This window comes from Chamaea fasciata, unplaced genomic scaffold (assembly GCF_029207755.1).
Source record: "Chamaea fasciata isolate MVZ Bird 193981 ecotype frontalis unplaced genomic scaffold, bChaFas1.0.hap1 SCAF_15, whole genome shotgun sequence".
Lineage (NCBI taxonomy): Eukaryota > Metazoa > Chordata > Aves > Passeriformes > Sylviidae > Chamaea > Chamaea fasciata.
In genome coordinates this window covers 11,549,280-11,570,285 of record NW_027094100.1, presented here as the reverse complement: position 1 = coordinate 11,570,285, position 21,006 = coordinate 11,549,280, and the positions used below count along the sequence as shown (strand labels likewise).

At 43.5% G+C, this 21,006-nt stretch overlaps 1 protein-coding gene across 5 annotated transcripts in view; it reads right to left on the bottom strand.

Moving 5' to 3' along the window:
- SGCD (sarcoglycan delta) overlaps window positions 1–21,006 on the bottom strand; it is a 269,247-nt gene that overhangs the window by 44,368 nt on the left and 203,873 nt on the right. For all 5 annotated transcript variants that reach the window (XM_066197273.1, XM_066197274.1, XM_066197275.1 and 2 more), the window contains 2 exons: window positions 9,961–10,048; window positions 7,613–7,732 (listed from right to left, as the gene is read on the bottom strand). In XM_066197273.1, coding sequence (XP_066053370.1) covers window positions 7,613–7,732; window positions 9,961–10,048 — 208 coding nt within the window. The remainder of the gene's footprint in view (window positions 1–7,612; window positions 7,733–9,960; window positions 10,049–21,006) is intronic.

Below are 21,006 nucleotides of genomic sequence, written 5' to 3'. Positions count from 1 at the left end.
TTGCAAACAATGAGATGAGCTGCAAGCTCAGAGACGAGCAAGTGGGTCATTAGTGCTGTATGTGCCTGTAGTCACACCATCCTCAACAGCCTCCCTGCCACGGTTCATTTATCTGAGGAATAGAAAGGGAAAAACAGAACAGAAGAGACAGGCTTGCACCCAAACTGAGAACAGTCACAGGAAGAAAGGTTGCTACAGCTTATGCTGACCTCTAGATATTTCCTTCTTGACTAGTTTTGGGTTCATTCAACACTTTTCCTGCAGCTCAACAATAGCAATGCCATAACTGAATTCCTTTGAAGCTCCTCTCGGCATTCTTGTGCAAGGTTGCAAGGGAACTCAGGGGAGCACCTGAAGTGGGAATACACAGTGGAAATTTATCATGGAGAATATTATGTGAGCTTCAAACAGATCAGCTGGGAAGGACACTTAGGAAATAAAATATAAATCTGCCACACTTTTAAACTTGATTTCAGTGTTTGGTAAGTGTACAGTATGTTTCTTTCATAATCCTTGTGACATTTAATCAATATTAATCTGATGGTGGATGATCCTCTCTTTCCTTAAACAGGATTAAGGGAACACAATCTGAACACACATTTCAGCCTGGTCTCGAAGCCTATACACTTTACATAAATGCTATCCTTTCAGCCTGGAATGTACTTTAAGTAAAAGCAAACACAAAGAAAACTCCGCGGTATCTCTCTCTCCCAACACAGATTGTTCTCGCCAATAAAAAGACAAGTTTGCAATCTGGGTGAGTGGATTTCGAAAAAGGAGAGCAGTGTTAGTTGGATTTGCCATTAAAAAGAATGGAAAACAGCATCACACCTACTGCCCTTAAAGCAGGGGAGCTATCAGAAGTATTCATTCAAGAACTGGTAATTTTAATTTCTTCCCTTGCAGAATGGGAGAAATACTTTATCTGAAAGAAAACATCCAAAAATTTTCATCTCAACCTCTGGGAAAAAAACAAAACTGCAAAAACCAAACACTAAATCCACCCAATTCAATCAGGTTTCTTTACTATACAGTTTTTAATTCTCTGTCACTGCTGATTACAGGTTAAATCACTTTGTGACCCCTGCTTTTACATGGATACAGCAACAGCGCAATTCCTAGCTGAGGAAAAAAAAAATACATATATATATATATATATATATTCTTGTGGCTTTAACCACTGATAGTAAACATATGTTTTTGCCCTCCACTAGTCCTTAATTTTGCTAAACATAATTTTTTCCCATAATCACAGCTCTGCAGAGAGCTCAAGGAAATCTGGTGGAACTGGGCCGCCACAACTGAGAGCTAAAGGCAGTGGAGGCTGTTCCCTGCCCTGCCAGTGCCAGTGCTAAACCCTGAAATCTTCATTTGTCAGCACATTTCCCTGCTCCCCTCGTTTTATTCCCTGTCCCTTTCCTGCAGGACCAACGACTACACGACAGCTTGGCAATTGCTCCAGCACTGCATTAGTGCTGCTGCCTAATTACCTGTGGGCAGGGAGTACTGAGAATTGCTGCTGATTCCTAAAGAAGTTCATACATCTCCAGCAAAAGGTCAAATGCCTGTCCCAGCTGGCTGTGGCTCATTCCTTTCCCTGGCTGAGAGCACAGAAGGAGCTCAGAAGCAGCCTAAGCAAGCTGGAGCTCATTTGCAACTGGGTGAACTGGGGAAAGGCTGTGGCCCCAGGCTGATGGTGCAGTTTGTCTCCAGAGGCACAGCAAGGCATCCCACGGAGGTCTCCCAGAGAAGTTCCCTGTCCTTTGGGTTCAAGGCACCTTCCCTTCCACTGGCTGTGTAAAGGAAAAGGGTTAGAGTAGGAAAATATCTCAGTTTCATAAGACATGAGTATTGCAGCACCGTGTCTCCTTTTAAAAGGCTACTCACAGACCCAGAGCAAGGCCATGTGTTTCAGGGAAGTGCCCAAAATCCACACTACAAAGACTGACGCTTGGCATTTACCATCAGGCACAAAGCTGCAGCAGACTCAGTGGTGAGACCAGAAAACTCAGTTTCCTTTCTGGGTCAGGCCTGATTTCAACACTTGGCTACCAGAGTTGTTCCCCCTGCCACAAACACATCAGCAAAATGCCATTTTGAAATCACAATGGCTGCTGTAAAGGGCAACCATGCACATCTTGAACCATAAATAATCGCTGCTGAAGAAGGGTACATGCTGTAAAAATGGGTGGTAATTCCTGGAAACTGTTGAATTTCTAGCTTACCCCACCCTCTGAAATGACTGATACCAGTCAAATACCTCTGTGGATTATTTAATGAAATATAACTGCTCTTGCAGTCATTAAAGTTATTCTGCTGTAACCACTGCAGCAAGCAAAAGCTGAAAAGGACATGCCAAGAAGCCACTAAAAGTTTAATATGGAGCCAATGTGAGCTGAGTCCTCTGACCAGGCTGGCACTGCAGCCACAGCTCTGCAGGGCTCCTCCCAGATCAAGCTAATCCATGGAACCCTGAAAATGTTTGTAGATGTGAGGCTGAAAGCAGATGGGGCAGCTTACACAGATGTGTTAGTTCAGTAACATCCACATTAAATCCTGTTCTCCTCTTGTCCAAAGTGAAGGATTTTACTGCAAAGGCTTTTTTAACCCTTCCATGAGCAACAAGCCACAGCTCCTTGTGCTCTATAAATGCAGAGCAGGTTCCTGCCTCTGTCCCCAACAACAGCCCCAGCACCACCATTTGAAAGAGCTCTCTACAGTCACAGAGTCACAGAATGACAGAGTGATTGGGCTTGGAATGGACCTTAAAGATTATTTTGTTCCATCTCCTTTGCCACAGGCAGGCGTATCTTCCACTAGACCAACTCTCTCTGAGCTCCATCCAGCCTGAATGGGGCATCCACAGCTTCTCTGGGCAACCCATTCCAGTGCCTCACCACCCTCAGAGTATTCCATTTTTTAAATGATATCTAATCTAAATCTAATCTCTTTCAGTTTAAAGCCATTCCTCTCCCTCCTGGCACTGCATGCTCTTGTAAATAGCCATGCACTTCTGGACTACACTGCTTTTATTCTTGGTCTTCCTCCAGTAAATCCTCTAAACACTTTAATAAACAGCTCATAAATAAAATCCTGGAAATGTGCCTTGGATTTAATTACTCCAAACTTATTAATAATTTTGCAATAACTTTTCAACAGCTGATTCCTCTGCCCAGGTGCATTCCTAGGCAGCTGGAGAGAAACTTCAACAAATATGTTCCCAAACTAACAGTCCTAAAAGTCTAGCCATGGTCAGCATGCTCCACATGCCCAAAGGGTGTTGGCTACACTGGAAAAAAAAGCTACAAGGTACAAATGGAGCTACTGGCTAATTATTTGACAGGACGGCAGGGAAAGAAAGGTTGGTGAGATCAAAGGTACTTTTAAATCAGCCATGGTGCTGGGCTCCTGCAGTCTTTATTCTGGGAGATGAAAGGCATCCTACCCCACTCTAAATACAGCTATTTTAGTTAGGGTTTGCCACAGGAGAAGGCTTTGGCCAAATTTTTATCATTAGGCTCCGTTAGAAGAAAAGCTTCTGCCATGCTAATCCAAATGTCTGAGAGACACATTTCCTGGGGAGTGGGAGCAATCCCTGTTTGCCGTGTTATAGAGGAGGGACCCTGTGGGGTTGTGATTAATCCTATCCTTGTTGGAAAGCAAAACAGTAATTTTAACAGTGCTTAAAAAGCTTGGTAGATTTGTAATGCCCATGCAATCCCACCTCCCACACAAACCTCCCTCCACACTCAAACCCAAGGACAGCCAGACTCCTGGAAACTGCAGAAGTGTGTCTTCTGGGGTATTATCTCAGCTCACTGCAATGCATGTGGATTCCCATCAACATCTAGTCTTCAAAAAAAAATTGGTTAAATCCATCATAAATATTAAACACCAGAGTATACTGGCAAGTTTCCCTGCAAACAAACTTCAAAAAAATAATCTAAAAAAAAAAAAGATGTCAAGGCCCTTGGGAGAATTGACACTGGCATGTCATCAGATGTTGTCTTAGAAGGCTAAATTATGCATCTGACCAGAGTTTAATTTCTGTAAAAACTCATGCTAATTTAAATTGCTTTAGATTTAATTAAAAATGCCTTTCTATAGAGATAATAATGTAACTCTGTTAATTAGTATCAAGTGGCATCTAGAGGGCATATTTAAAAACTAATCTGGAGAATAAATAGAGCTAATTAACAGTCAGAATAATGCTTTATGACTGTCTTTTATTTATAAATGCTATAACGTTCAATAAGCTATTAAATGAAATTGTAATTAATATATATCAAAGTTATTTTTTAATACTCTTTTAACTAAAGAGCGTTTCTTATGCCCCATTTTTCAGATGGTCTGGACACGTTTCATTTCTGGAGGGAAGGAGGGAGGGAGTAAAGATGAGGCAGCAAATACAAATTCAATTAGGATCAGCTCATTTATCTCCCCTACAAGGGTCTGTGTTGAGGAGCCTTTGGGGGTGTCCAGCCAGGCCTGAGCTCTGTGGGGTTTGCCCAAAGCTCTGCTGACCACAGCAAGGGCTGGCAGGGAAGGGCTGCACATCACCCCACACACCCTCCCACTGTGGGCAGAGAAGGGGCAGGTTTTGCCTTCAGAAATCCAAGCCTTGCAAATGCAGAGCTGCAGTCCTGAGGAAGGAGAGCAGCTCCGAGGTTTGCCACGGGATCTTTTAAAAGACCATGGGGTGCTCAGATTCCGTGGAGTGAAGCTTGGGGAGGGCAGGGATGCTAAGAGTGAGAATGTGCTCCCATCCCATCCCACCCCATCCCATCCCAGGAGCACTGGCAGAAGAGCTTGGAAGAAAAAGAGCAGAGTGGACTCGTTGTAAGGCTCAGTTTTTACAGGACTTCTCGCAGGCACACACAAACACCCTCAGAGTTATCTGGACCCAGGCAGTGCTGAGCTCCCAATTTGAGCAAGGCAAGGGGAATTCTTGGTGTCTGAAAAAGGTTGTGTCCACAACCATGAACACAACCATGTGTTCCCAGAGCTCACCATGGCCAGAGGGCTCAGAGGACTGTCCTTCCCCTCCCACAAAAGTTCCTGTCATCCTCCAGTCTCCCCTATGATGACAGGTTTGACTGGACTCACTGTATCAAATAGAATCACCGAAGTACTCTAAATTACATCATACATGAAAAGCAGAGGTGGCCAGCTCTGTCTTTCTGTGTCCTTTAATGCTCATAAATCAGAAATAACTCCCCCAAATACAAATCAAATAAAAAGCACTTTCATATGGTAATCTGCACTGTCCATGCTGTGCAGTTTTTTGAAGCACCATCAAATGCATCGTATGTCCTACTTGCATTTGTTTTTAATCTATAATTCTGTGTATTCTTCCCCTTTTTTATCCCTTGCTAATGTTGAAAAATCCTCTAGATACCCAGAGCAGGGTTCATTTCAAAACAGGAGAGCACCTCTTTTCTCAGGACAAGGATTCAGCGTCAGTTTGTAGAACAAACTTGCAGAAAAAAACCTTGGAAGTCCGAACAAAGAAAAGATTTATTGTCTCTGGCAATATTCAAAGCTGGCCACCAGAACTGCTGCTCTGACCTCTGTGGGATGACTTTCATGCCAGGTTGTTGACACACACTTGCCTTTACAACAAGTAAGTGTTCAGCAATAACGAGAACAAGTTGGAATTATTTACACGGCCTAGATGGATGTCAGCAGACACACTCCAGCAGCACCTGAGAGCCCAAACACCAGAAGAATGATCAAAGGAATTTTTCTGTGTGCTGCAACTCGGACTGGCCTTCCGAGCAGACAAAAACACTGCAAGAAACACGAACATATGGTATAACACTTCCCAGCATGGCAAACAGCCACGGCAAACACTTTTGGAGATAAAATTAGATTGGGGAAGCAAAGCTGGAGAAAAACAAAGCCAAGTATGAACTCAGAAAGCATTTCAGCTGAAGGTCACTGGAATACTTGCTATGCAACATCACCAGTAGTATCATTCTACTTTTTCTTTTCTGATAAATCTGCAAAAGTCAAACCAACCTCGAGAAACACTCAATTACAGGTAAAAATGAAAGTGCACTACAGTGATCAGCAGGTTTTTGATGCTGTCTATTCTGGAGACTAAAACAAGGCAGACACTCAAAATACCTATCAAAATTAACTCCTGGTTTCTTGAAAGTACAGAGGAACTTAAAAGCAATTTTTTGTAAGTATGTAATCTGAAAAGGAGTACTTGCAGCTTGAAAGGAGAAGGTTCTGTATTTGTTTTCTAAAACAATGATGTAAATCTCTCTTATTTTAAGGTCCTCAAGAAAACACTTAAAAAACTGCTGCTTCCAGACTTCATCTACCCTGCATGAACTAGCTCTGAAGGGTGCAGAGTGAAGGGAGCTTGGTTGGAGAACATGGATTGTTACAAAGGCCCCCAGCTCTGGAACACTGCAAGAATTTTGTGTGGGCCTCTTTTAAGTTTTAATCTAACAAAGGCACTCTTAATTTTCTGAAGTTCAACATTTATCCTGTGAAATCCACCTAGCTTTTCATAGCTGGTGACTGAACTAGTCTAGTGTGCAACAACAGTGACCTGCAGAGAGCTACACCCTGTCCACAGAGAGGAAGCATCCAGCAGGACATCAGGCGGCAAAAAATGTTAAGGGTTGGATACCAAGTCCCATTTACATTATACATAATACACTATTAAATATCTTGAAATAATAATATCTATATCTATATCTAATTCCAAGCTCCTTACTGAGCTGTTTTTACAAGAGAGGTAAGGAACAGTTTGGAATGAAAAGATGCATCCAAAATAAGTCTCTATAAAACAGGTATTGGTGCCTCCACAGAGACCAGCAGCACTGTTGTGTGACTGTGAACAACACTGAGCTACCAACTCTGGTCCTGTGTAAAAACATTCCTGACCAAATCCCAGACTCACCAAAGAGCATGGATTGAACTGGGGAACACAGAAATTCCTGTTCCAGACAGTTAATTTTATATAACTATCAAATAAGTTTCAAAATTTACAACTGTCACAACTGTTTTGTTTCTCCAAACAAGGAGAAAAAAAATTCCAGAGAAACAAGAAAGAACCCTTACATCCCAACCCCAGAGTGCATCCCCAGTTTCCATTAGGAAATACCGATGTAAAGCCTGGCAGGCAGCACAGCTGGGGAGGCAGATCCTCCTGGTGTTTGTTTCAGAATGAAGGAGGAGCCGGTGACAGTGTTGGCACCAAAAACATGAACCTGAGGTTTCCCTTTGCACAGTGACTGCAAACATGGGCACATCCTTGGGGCAACCCCTCCCTGTCCTCCACCCCAGATCCGAGACACAAAAGTTGTTCCGGTTCCAAAACTGGTTTTAAAGCTACTTCACTCAGCCAGACAAACCATTTCCAGGGGAGTTTTTTTTTCTGGGAGGGGAAATAACAAATTGTGCAAGTTAAGAAAGCCCTCACACAGAAACCCCTGGCCTTTATCTGCTTGGAGAAGGTTCAAAGCCATAAAGACAGCACAAAGTTTTATCTCCAAAAGAAGCTTTCAGCAAGTAGGAAGGAGAGTCAGGCAAAACTATACTGAGATTTGAAGAGGTGCATATTAAAACTGTGGCTTAATGAACAATCTCTTACCTAGAACTCTCAATCTCTCTGCTCCAACCACCACTTCATTGTCATCTGCAGAAAACAGCAATTTTCCAGAGAGGGTTTTCACCTCAAATTTTTGGCTGTGTGCTTCCACTGCTTGGGGACCTAGGGGGAAGAAGCTTTACTTCAGGGAAAAGTATAAGAAAATCACACAGTAGCTTCATACATTCAATAAACCCATTTACTAAGTAACAATAGCTCAACAAATTGTATCAGGGACACCAACCAGGGAGGCTTTTTAGACCTTATTAGAAAAGGGCAGTTTCTACCCAAGTAACAACTGCTCAAGCATTTCTACTTGCGCTTTTGTTAATGCTTATGTGTGCCATAAAATCACCATTGAACCTGGGATAGCTGGGATATTTTTACAAAAAAGACAGACCCATATGTGAAACAGCAATGAACATATCCAGCCACGCTTTGAGAGTATTGGTGCGGGTGTCAGAGGCATCAAGAGTTCCTGGGCCTATTTTGCACAGAGACTGATGCTGCTGTGTAAAAGATTCCTGGTTTTCTACTTTTAAATATAACTGGATTAAAATTCTATCAGTGTCGTGCACAGCTCAATTTAAAAAAAACCCCAAAAAACTACAAACACCAGCACAGGAGCAAATGTTTCATTTTAGACCCCTTCAATCATGTGCAGGCCAAGAAAAATGGCATCCTGTCACACTGCAGAAAGTTTTTAGACAAGTAAAACTATCCTTCGAAGATCTTATTTCAATTCTGTTGCTTTTCTAGCAGGCTGCTGTGCCCTGCAGTGCTGGAGAGCCTCTGGCAATGAGTTTTGTTGTGGGGTCTGATAAACATCAGCCGCCTGAATAGCGATTCCGTGCAGGTTTGTGGCTCAAAGGCTGCCAGGAGTTACAAAGAGGCTGCCCTGGGTTACTGACCTGGGCCAGACTTTGGACAAATCACCATTGAACAGCCCTGCCAGCTCCACCTAAGGCAGAGCCCTCCTGGAATGTTATCCTGCACGAGGGAGCTGATTGGACTTTGCATTAATTCCGGCCGTCTTCAAGACCAGTCTCATTTCTCAAAACACCAGAGAAATGACACTTGAAAGCCAGTGTTCTCTCAAAAACTCCATCCCTACCCAGCATTTCCCTGCACAGATCACCTGTGCTGGCACCTGGACACACAGAATCATGCACATGGTTTGCACTTCAGCCAAGCAAGGCCATGCTGGGACCTTGGAAACACTTAAAAACGCGTGCAGCCACATTGAGAAAATCCAGTACTTTAAATCTGATTTGTGTCTTGCTTATTAACCACCTCCCCACTCATCCTTGCAGCACTCCCTACATGGGACCACATCTTTGCTCCACTGTGAAGCCAAAGCTGGTGCTGAATGCAGAAAAATCTCAATAACCAGAGCACCAGACTGGGACGTATCACTGAGTCCCAAACTCTTGTCACACAGAGGTGCTCAAGTGAACCAAAATACACAGAGAACCAACAAACAGAAGACCTTCATTCTGAATGTGAGAATCAGGGAGCCTGGGGTTGAATTTATTTCCTTCCTCCAGGCAAGTTTCACACATGCTGCCTAAATAATTGCTCACTGAAGCTGCATATTTAATTATTTAATACTGTGACTAAAGGCCAAGATGTTATATAAGCAAAACAAGCAACCCAGTCTCAACTTAGAAACATGTTTATGGATTACTGCCTTTGCCACACACCAATACTTCTCACAGTCCATGCATATTTTTCAGTAAATATATCTCTGCCCCATATCAAATATATATTATACACCATACATACAGTGCCATATATCTTATATAATGCATTAGGCTCTTTCAACCCAAATTATTCATGCATTCATTCATTCAAAGGCTGCTGTGCACTGGGGATTAACAAAACACCCATTTCCCCATCCAACACACTCTTGTTTGGGTGCAAAGGCAGTTCTTCATCAGCAGAACGACTTCAAATTGCAAACTGTTGCCACAGTTGGGCTCTAGAGTTCCCAAGATTTCAGGCAAGTGATAAATGTCTCGGGAAAAACCCGTGCTCGTTACAACAGAAATGTCAGCCTGGCATATGTTCTTCTTGACCCTGATGTCATACAACAAACACTTCTAACTCTGGACTGGCTTCCAAACAAAAATGATGGTCTGCTTGGTTACCAGACAGCCCCAGCCAGTTGCCTCTCCAGCATGGCTTTTATGTCTCTGGCTTTGTTTCTCCAAAGTGGAGTCAAGTTTTCCTTTCTACTCCACAAGACACCCAGGCTCCCCCCTCTGCACCGTCTGAAGCCAGCACAGCATCCCAGAACACTCATTTTCATCCCTCCTTAATCCCTCCAAGTAGCCTTTCCCCCTCCTTACCTGTTACAAGGCGGGTGAGGACTTTTGTCTTCTCGTTGAGGATGTTCACGGTGACGTTTCTGGCGGACTGGAAGTACAGTGGGTTGCCCTGGAACAAGACCAAGGGTGTCAGATGGGGATGGCTGCCTGGATGAGGCACCTGGAGCTGTGCCCAGCACTGACCCCAAGGCTGGGGGCATGGCTGGGGTGCACCCACCCTGCAGTAACTCCAGGGTAAGCCCAGAGTGGGCACCAGCTCTGTCTGGGCTAGGCACTGCCTTGCGTTAGGGATGACTGCCTCTATTGCTGGTGCAAGCCAACCAACCTGTTATTTTCAAATGCACAGGTGATATGGGACCTGACCTAAGCTTCCCAAAGGTGTTTTGGGAGGGTGGTTGACTGCAGCAGTGCATCTCAGAGGCAAACCAGCAAAATCACAGCTCCTTATGACTCCAGTGGGGGACAGCGTGTGGCCACCACATGAGCAAACCATGCCCAAGGGCTGGGGAGCAGAAAATGTGATTAACACGTGGAGAATGCCTTAGATCTCAAAGCACTCATGAACCATCTGGCAGTTTCACCACCACTCTCCAGGCTGGGATGCCAGCTTGTGCCCAGCCCCATCCCACTAGGTCTACAGAACACAAGACACGAACCCTTCCCCATTTCCCACTTGAGAGAGTTCTACCATCTCCTCATTTTTTATGCTTTCAACACAGCTCTGAGAGAAGAGCCAGAGCAGCTGGTAGCACACAGGAGCGACGCAGCGACCTGGCAATGTCCATCTCAGGTATTTCTGAGAGTGAAGCCAAAGAAAACCCACAGCTCCAACCATCTGGCTCCTCCTGTGAGCAGACACAGCCGGGGCACTGGGGAACTCATGTTTTCCACAGGCAGCCCCAGCCTGCACAGTTGGTTTCTCAGGGGCTATTAGCCACCCACAGCACCCGCACCCGCATCAAATCAGCCAAAAATCTAATGTGTGAGGTGGAAATCCGCCCCCAGCATCTCTTTGTAATGCCTAAAGCACGCAGCTGATCAAATTCATTAACTGACCGAGACAAAGGATGGGCAGAGGAGATAAAATAGCAAGAGAATCAGCAAGGAATTGAAAACTTTTATGTCCACTGTCTTTTTCTAGCATTTCAAAGTTTTTCCACTAGGAATGAATAATCAGGATGGGGACAGAAGATCGTGTGGATCAGGAGTGTTGTCCTTGCCTCCTGAATTTGTAATGAACACATTATTTTTCATAAATGCCGTTTTTTTTTTGGATCATGGCAGGAGGACTAAGTTGTCTGCATATAAAATATAGCCGAACACACAAAATGATTCGTGGGAGTCCTGTGGTGGGCTGGATCTTCAGGGAACACTCTAGTGATGGACAAACAATTCCCAGTGGCGTTTTCAGAAAATAAACCTCAAAAAAACTAAAATAAAACCAGCCTTACATGTGACCAAATATTCACAGTAATTGCATTTGTTGCCTTCACTGTTTTAGCAGCAGGTTCCCATGGGATCAGCTCTTCAGAAATAAAGGGGGAAATGGGGTTTATTTGATCAATTGTAACTAGAATGTTTTGGCTACATCCAGACTATTTCCAACAAAATAAAAATAATAATTAAAAAAAGAATTCCACTTAATCATTTCCACATCTTGGACAAGTTTCAGAAGCTCTTGGTGCCTCTGTCCCCTCCTATAACAAATAAGGACAAATCATCCTTCTATACTTCTGCAGTGTGGCTGGTAGCTTAAGTAATATTGTATATGAAACTGAATTACGATTAATAATTTATAAATAAGGATCAGTGGTAATGACTTGTAATGATTCTCCTCTTCTCTAGTCTTTATTTGTGATCTTCTAGAAGTTTTAGAAATTAATGCTGATTATTGTTATTTTATGGTTAACAGCTCAGAAAGAAAAGATGGCTTCACTTGGATCCCCCCCTGCTCAGGGACCTCATCTGAACACACCCATTTCCCACTTACAGATAAAGGGTATTTTTAAAGGTAGACAGATACAATCTGCATAATGTACAGTCATGGGTGAGGCTGTAACTACTATAAACATGCCATAGGAAACACAGAAAAGTCTTTTTATTTTTATTTTTTTTTGGCTTGTACAGTTTGAATTTTGTTTATGGAGTTTTCAAGCAGCTGGGAGTGTTTTGAAAAAAGCCAGGAACTATAGTCCACATTCAGGTAGGAAAAATAGTTCAATCCCCACGATTTTGAAAAATCTGTTGCTGCTCTTTGTAATAGGAGATTGCACTTCAGAGGTACTGCAAGATAAGCCAATACAAAAAATCACAGAAAGAGTTTCTCTGAAGCAGACCTACAAGACGAGGTAAGAGCTGGTATCCACCTGCAGAAGACTTAAAATACATGATCAGAGCTGGAAATGTTTACCCCAGCATAGTAATCTCATTCATTCATACAGAACTCAAATACACGCAGTCTTCAAAAAACTAAATTTCCCTAATGGAGGAGTTATGTTTTTATTGGTCTGCAGGGAAAGAACATTGGAAGCACTTAATGCAATGCCTGCTCTCATTTCCATAATTCTTTTTCCATTAAGGAATGAAAAAGAACTGAAGAAATTACTCCCTTTTTGCTGAAAATTCGGCAGATTTTCTATCCATCATCTTCTGTTTACAAAGGAAACAACATTGACATCTTTTAAACACTGAACATTAAAAAAATGTTTCTTCTGTTACGAGCTTCGTGATGATGCCAGCTTCTTTCAATCATACAGAACAAAATAATGAAAGCTTTAAAAGCCAGTTAGGATTTACAACTGAAAAGACAAAGCCTTCCCCTTCTCTTACACTTTCATGTAACCATGAGACAGAATGAAGTATTCTGATGCATATGAGCAGGTGGAAATCTAGATCAATATGGCATCAGCACCACAACAAAACAGTTATGTAGTGAAGCAATATTTTCATAAACTGTCATAGCACTTGATGGAGCTGGAGTTAGGATATCAGCATGCAATAAGCAAGCACATCTTTTAAAAACTCTTTGGGCTGGTCATGTCCTTTCAGCTCACCATGAACCTACTATTCATCTCTGCAGGAAATCCTGGAGAGTAAATACATCATCCTGCCTCTTACTCCAGCTCCTCATTAGCAGAGCCAGTGCCTCAAAAATAATTCAAATGTTTGCAGACACACAACACATTTGCCTCACCTACTTAATATATTAAAACATTGGACTCATGCTGCAGAGGGAAGAATATGGAAAGTGCAAAAATACGTCAAAACTTCATAGCTTGGTTCCTCATCAAGCAGAGGTATCCAGTAAAATATAGAAAACTTCACAGAAGATATCAACTTACTGTTTGCTAGGTTAAACACAGGGCAAAAGAAGCCAGAACGGCTCACTAGCTGTCTTTCTTTGGCTCACTTTTGAAGAGATGCTAAAAACTCCCAGATCAGAGACTGAAACAGAAAAAGCCCTTTGACTGACAACCTTAATTTGCAGCTGAAGCAATCCCAACCAGTGTTGTCTTGAGGGAAATTCAGTACTTTAACAGATGTCCTTAGACTGTTTTAGGGAATTATTAAAAATATTTGGAAATCCTTTTAAATTTTTACAGGCAATTTAAAAATAACGCTTCACAGTCGGCATGTTCGTAGTTTGGATGGTCAAAAGGAACAGCTTTGGTTTGATCCCATGGATTCATAGAGTTCACACAGCAAGCGCCAAGTGAAGCTTGTGGAAATAATGGAAATGGTGAATTTCCTGCAGGCTTGACAAAGTGATGGTAAAAAAAAAATCTTAAAGCATAATCTAGGTTGGCAAGGAGCAGTCTGTGGAGAAGTCACTCACAGCACCATTTTGCTGCTCAACTCCTCCTCTCACTGACAATACAGGAAGCAAACATTGCTCTGTGCTCAGCTGGACTGTCAGAGGGCAAAATCTTGTTTTCTGTAAAGCAAGCAGCCAGCAAAAGCTCTTTCTTCTGGCCTACAGCCACGAGCAGCACTCACCTGCCTGCAGCCCTGGGTGCTGTTCTCAGGAGCTGCTGATAGAGGGGAACTTTTGTGTGGGTAATAAATATTTCCCTTTCTTCAAATCCAACCAGTCCTACCACACCAGCAGCCAAATGTGATAACAGCATTAGCAGCAGTGTCACTTTCCTGCATTGCATTTTCCACTGGTAGGGACAACGCAGAGCTGCACTTCAGTTTTTTCTGGTTTGGAGCAGCAAGAATTCATTGCCCAATAACTGAGAGACAAAGCAATAATTTTAGGCCACTTGAAATGTTCTTCATTAAGAATGGCAAAGCTCTAATGAAAAGCCACAAAGGCATCACAGCTCTGTAGCTTTTCTTAGTGTGGCAGAGCACTGCTGAGGACACCACACTGTGTGCAGCTCATCAGTGCAGGTGTCAGGCACATCCCCTGACCCACCAGGAAAGCTGACCTTAGGACCCTTACTCTGTCACTTTTGGTCAGTTGACACAGACATGCTGAAATTAGCCCTCCTGACCCAGTTCTGCACGTTCCCATACCCCTTGCTCCTCTTTCAAAGGGAAGCACCAGGAATACCTCACTGTGTGACGCTCAATGCAGAGTTTCCAAACCACAAAGGTCTCCAGCACACACTGTGAACACAGTCAAAAAAAACAGGACCTGTCCCCAAGTGAGCACTTCCTCGCCTCATTCCTGCCTCAGGAACAGAAACTCCTTTGGAGAGTGTCTGATGCTGGAAAAGTTCAGAGCTACCTCCCTAAAACAGAGTTAGGAGGAAATTGAGTAAAACCCCTTTAGAACTGATGAGAGATGCTGCAGGGATCAGACAACTGGCACCACCAGGAGTCTCAGCAAAGCTCCCAGAACATTGCACAGGCACCATGCACCTCCTGAAGAGCAGACAGGAAGCACTGGACAGCATCTACCTTTGACTGTGAAGAAAAAAACGTGGGAGTATCTGATGAACCCTATCCCTAAGATCCTGCTTGATTTCAGCAGCCTGGCTTTCATCTACACCAGCAGAAAATCTAGACTTCATGCTAAACTTGCAAGCCAACCATTACTTCTTCTATTTCAAAAGCTCTTCCTCCTTTATGTGGTCTATATTCCCACTGCAAGAACAGGATTTTGCCCAGAAGCCTCCTGGTACATAAATTTAAGGCATGTAGCTAAATCCTTAGGTGATAGATTGAAAATAGCCCTTAATATGATTTAAACATACTTTTTGTTGTTTAATCACTGAGTCTCTTTTCATCTTGATTTTGTCCTTCAAACAGCTGAACATAATGTTCATGTTACTAAATCCCTTTCTTAGTGAAACTTCTGATTTGACAGTGTAAGCTTTTCATAGCAGAATGAAAGCAAACTGTGAATAGAATTGGTAACAAACAGATTAAAACAAATGCTTTTAAATGTCCCAGTATGTGCTAGATGTGTGTCTGCAGATGGTGGTTTTTAGGAAGCAGGCAGTACATTCAGTGGAGATGTAACAAAATGTAGTCTGCATCCTCTTCTTCCAGGAAACAAATTTTATCACAGGTGGAATGTGCCCAGGTCATGTAAGCTGGCTCAGTGACAGAGCTGACACAGCCCCGACCTGCAGTGGGCACTTGTCCTGGGTTGCAGTATATTCTATCACCATCTTCAAGAACTGTTGAAACCAGGTGAGGCAGTGCTCCCTGCCTCCTCCACTCTGGCTTATCTTCTGTTAATGGGCCATCAGCACCTTTGCTACACAGCTCACAGATAACCCCCTCCTGGACTACCTCCTGTTAATGGGCCCATCAGGCCTTATCACATGACTCACCATCCCATTGTGGGATGCTCCGCCCAGAGGGAGGAACCAAGCATTCCAGCCTAGATATAAGCTGAGACTCTGAACACCAGAGGGGCACTTACCCACTGGATTCCCAGAGGACCCGAGCTACCAGACCTTTTCTACAAAATCACTGCTTCAGGAAGACCACCTCATCTGGACTGCTTCCATCACTCCGCTCAGGTTGTATTCTGACTCTGTCAGTGGTCTTTTGTATTATTGCATCTATTTTATTTTACTTTCTTTCCTTTTTTCCTATTAAATTGTATCTCTGACTTGGAGCCTCTCATTTGTTTTGCCTTCAAACTACTACAGCACTCAAAAACAAAGATGAAGCATCATGAGCTTAGTGTGCTGTGTTACAACTTCTGATGTTTTATCAAGTGTTTAAATGCTTAAACAAAAAAAAAATCAAGTTCTGTTTTCTATGCAAACCAGGTTCAGTCACCTTCACAGGATGATATGTTTCACAGTACCATGAAGCTCAGAAAATACTGTGGTCCCACTCAATGTGACGTATTTTAATGGCACAGATCGTGCAGGTCCGAGTTTTATGTCCAATGCCACAAACCCCTCTCCTTTAGGGCACTTCTTGAAGTTCATTTTAATAACAATAGAAACAAAAGATAAATTTCCTTCTGCTCTATTAAAGCAATTATCTTTGACTCTTCTTTTTCAAGTGCAAAGAAGGCAGGCCTGTGATGTGAGATCTAAATGACCGGGTTCTGCTTCTGGAAACTTACCCAAGGGGGTTTGCATCCTTCAAAGTGATTTATTTCTGGCAATCTAGGGGTTTCTCTCTTCAGAAGAATACCTGTAATAATCTCATGAACAGAGTGTTTTGAGAGATTGGCTGCTTCTTCAAGATGCCTAATCAGCTACTTTGCAGCTGAGACTCTTCTGAAAATTAAATTACACCATGTCTGCTGACATTAAAAAACAACACTGAAAAATTTCCAAGGCAGTACATCTGCCTTAACTTCATTGCTCTTCTTTCTTTTTTACTTCACTGACTTATAATATAAGGAAAACCACGGGTGACATGACGAAACCAACAGACACACACATGAAAATAAAATGCAACTGTGTATGTTGGAGTTCTATTCAGGATCCACAGGGGTTGGAAATCTGGGTTTGTAGCATCTGATCTGCTTTACAAACAACAGGTGTTTGTAACATCTGAAGGCTGCTGCACATTCACAAAACTTTCTCTGTTGGTAGGACTGAAGCGATCATTACTGGCTTTGGAAAAACGTCTGATGCATTGAAGCAAGCTCAACTCCAGGAGTCCTCTGGAAAGGCTCAGCCAGCTGAAAGGAAGAGAGCAGCAGAACTTGTAAAACCACCAAGTTACTCTGAAAATGCTTCAAGCTCTTCACTGCACTGCGAGTTCACCCAAAGGTGACACTCCAGAGTCAATCAAACGCGTGTGTGCTGCTGATTAACTTGGCACCCCTGGGGAACTGCTCTCCCTTGTACAAACAAAGCCAGGCTCAAGCCACGCCAGTGCTCTGAAACAGGACAACAGCAGACCTCGGTTCTCAGCATATTGCTCAGCCTTCCAGCATAAAATCAACCAAGTATTCTCTAAACATTACAATTTACTTGAATTCCTCTGCAGAAAAGCCAGGCTGCAGCTGCTTCTCAGCAGCAGCTCGCTCCAATCTGATCCTTGTCTACATGGAGGTGTTAGAGCAGCAGGACTGTGGATTTGTGCTAAGTTATATCCTATTTTCTGCCTTGGGCTCTCCTGGTTATGATCAGAGTCCAGTGGTGACAGATCTCCTGCTGAAGTAAACACACTGTAGGTAGGCACAGGAGAGAGGGAGAGAAAAGAACAGAGCTCTGCTGAGGCTTAAAAATATTCTAAATCATCCAACTCTACAGCTAGTCCACTGCTTGTAACTTTTACTCCAGTCAAGCGTGCAGACCTGTTTGTGTGTTTTCATTTTTATGGCCTTTCTGGTGTCCCTACTGCCTGCCTTAAATATCTTTTAAAACTGCCAGTAAATCATACTTCCCTATCTATAAAAGACATTAGAAGACAATATCAAAATTATACAGAACTACTAATTTCTGAGTTATTTTCCCTTCCCACCAGCACTACTTGGACCATACTACAACCAGAAACAATGAAGATCTCAGTTAGTGAGGTGAATACATGTTTAAGAGCACATACTGTTAATACTAAGATAAGCACAGCAATATTTTCCAGCAGTCAGATCCAGCAGAGACAGTCGGGCTCTGCAACACTCACACGTCCTTTTAGGCATTCTGTCCCTGCACTGCGTAACACCAAGTTATATATCCAGAGATTTTTCTCCAGGAAGGCTTAATAACGTGGATACCTCTGAACACTGCTTTGAAATTACAGCTTTCCTCTGCTGCATGTCATGGATCGCTTACTCCTTGTATTAGATTATAAATGGCCATGCCAACTTAGGGGTGCGTGTGCAGCACAAAACACAGGCAGGCTCCAAGGCAGAGGCCCCTGGTGTGACTGAAATTCAGCTGCTGCTAATAAGAGGAAGGGAAAACATTTCCATCTGTCTGGATTGGGGAAAAAGGATTTGTGAGCCTCTGATTCATCTGCATCCATATGCTGGTATGTAGACAATACTTATGGACACACAGACATATGCGAGGTAGCCAGCAACAGGAACCAAATCAATCACAGATCACAGCATGTGATTTGCCTAATTATGAGTAACACCTCACTTTTTTTTTTTATCTGTGCAAAAAGCACTCTGTGAGCGAGCAGATGGTGCTGCTGGGGGATGGCACCAGCCTTGACAGTTGCAGATGCAGAGCATTTACACAGCGCGCCGAAAAAATGGCACAACACAAGCTGCTTCCTGGGAAAAAAGACTCAAATTTGAACAAGTGTCACCAAACAAAATACACGTATTTATTGATGCTCTGAACTTATCTGATCCAGCCCCTCTCTTCCAATCAAATATACACAGGCAGGCCAGGGAGTGATGCTATCCAGACAGCTTTGAAGTCTCTCCGAACTGCCACGTGAGCTGCCTAGCACAGAGTGGTGGAGGTGCAGACCAACCTGAGCCTGGTTACAACCTGCAAACCGTTTAAACCCACACAAGCAGAATCAATAGGAAGAAGCCCTGCAGAGAAAGCAATTACACTGCAAAAGCAACTATATTACAGCACGGCGAGGGCTGGGAGGCAGGATGCAGGCAGCCGTCCTCACTTCTGTGATTACCCACTGGAGTTCTCTGCTGTGCATCTGGCCTGTGAAATGACAAGGTGCAGCCCAGACATGTTCCTGCAATCAAAGTGTTTCAGTTTCTGGGCTCCTGTCACAATTAAAAAGCTCTTCTTTATGAGCCCCATCCTTCAGGTTTGCTGTGCTCTGTAGGTAAATGCAGGATTGTGCTGAAGGAAATATGTGTGAAGGGTACAGTGAACACTCCTTTTCAAGAGCTTCATGGCAGTAATAATCTCGTTTCCTGGACCTGCAATTCACTGGAGACTGTCCACAAGAAACTGAGAAAGATCATCTGACTATTCCTGGTGAAAAAAAAAAAAAATTCAATAGAAAATTGAATTTTCAATAGAAAATTCAGCTTTTCTATTCCAATTCTTTTATTTGTGGTTTTTCTGCATTTTTTCTCCCTGAGCTGCTGTAAACGCATACTCTGGTATGACAGGTTGGAAGCAGCTATAAAATGATTGATGAAAATCATATTTAGGCCTTGATGTGGGAATATTTATTGTAGAAATATGCTCAGTTAACCCTGTAGGGGAAGGACAGAAAAGGAAGGCTGGGCCTATGACTCTGATAGTCACTCTGATACCAAAGTGATTGATCTGCTTCAGTTATGATACAGGGTTACGGGGCCACAGAAACATCAGCACAAACTTGTTTTGAACTGCTGAAATCCAGCCACTTTGTTTCCTCTGCTGAAATGATCAACAGCTGGCTTTAAGAAGGATGTTCTGTGGGTCTGCATAACCAGAGTCTTCCTCCTAAGAATAAGCAGAGGGGCCAAGCTCTGAGCTGCAGTTCAAGTGTGAGTTCATGTCAGACAGGAACTATCTTGGAGAGGCAGAACTGCAAACCTCCACTGCCTTGGAGGGGCTGGAAGTCCAACAGCTGAGGCGAGAGGGCACTTGGACAGGTAAAATGACAGATGCAGTTAAGTGTGGGACGTGGAATTGGGCTGATCTGGAGGGAAGATCCTAAATGATGCTGGACATTGCCACACTGCACACACAGACCCACAGAGAGAGCACGGCAGCAAAGGTGTGATCAGCAGCACAACTGCAGCAGCAGGATGCTTGTGTTGGGATTTGGCTGGATCTTGTGGCTGCCAGTCAACAGACACTCCTGAGTATCTGCTCTGGGGTGAGGAGAGGAGAGAGAGCAGGGTATTGCTGTGGTACAGGGCCTGTGAGCAAAAATACATCCCTAAGCAGCTCCACTGGGGAGCTGGGGAGTGGTATTTCAAGAGATGTCAGGCTGACAGAAAAAGCAGCAGATGCTTTTTCCATGCCTGGAAGAAGACAGAAAAGTTGTTTGGGGAAATGGTGAGTAATGGCAAAAGCAGCCAAAGAGAATGGGGTGTGTGAAGGTAAAACAGAGCCCAGGGAGGAATTTCAGAGCCAAGGACTCCAATTACTCTTTGGGCAATCAGCAGGGTGGCTCAGCCTGACTGTTGTCTCCTGTTTTGAAAAGGTGTTTTTCTGCTGGTGTTTTTATTCCTGCAGTTTTTCCCGAACTCTGGAGGAACAGAACTGATCAGTGAAGGCACCCAACCAGGGTCTCCCGCCAGCAAAGGGCACAGGAAGGGTCCTGCCTGTGTGTTCCCATTTCTTCTGCTTCACCTGAGCTACACCTCCCAGAGTGCTGCATAATAGATAATGCTGCAGAGAGAAACAAAAAGCCTCCTGCTCTCCCAACTTTGTGCCAACATCAGGCCTCATCATTTATAAATAACAGTTGGGATCTTTAGGAAACAAAGAGCAAAGGTCAGTTTGCAGGAGGAGCTGGGGTTCTGAAAAGGCAGCAGAATAGATAAAATATTTTGGCTTGAAGCAAAAGCAGACGTGCAATCACAGGAGCTCCTCAAGCCAGCAGCTGTGAAAACATGCATGCCACTGCCCTGTGTGGCCTTCACTTCATTTAAAGAGTGAGGGATGTTCTGCAAAAGACTGGAGGATACAAGCTCTGAACACCCAATCGCAGAAAGCAGCAGAGGAAACCTGTTCTGGTTCATCCCATCAACTCACTGCCTTCCAACCACGG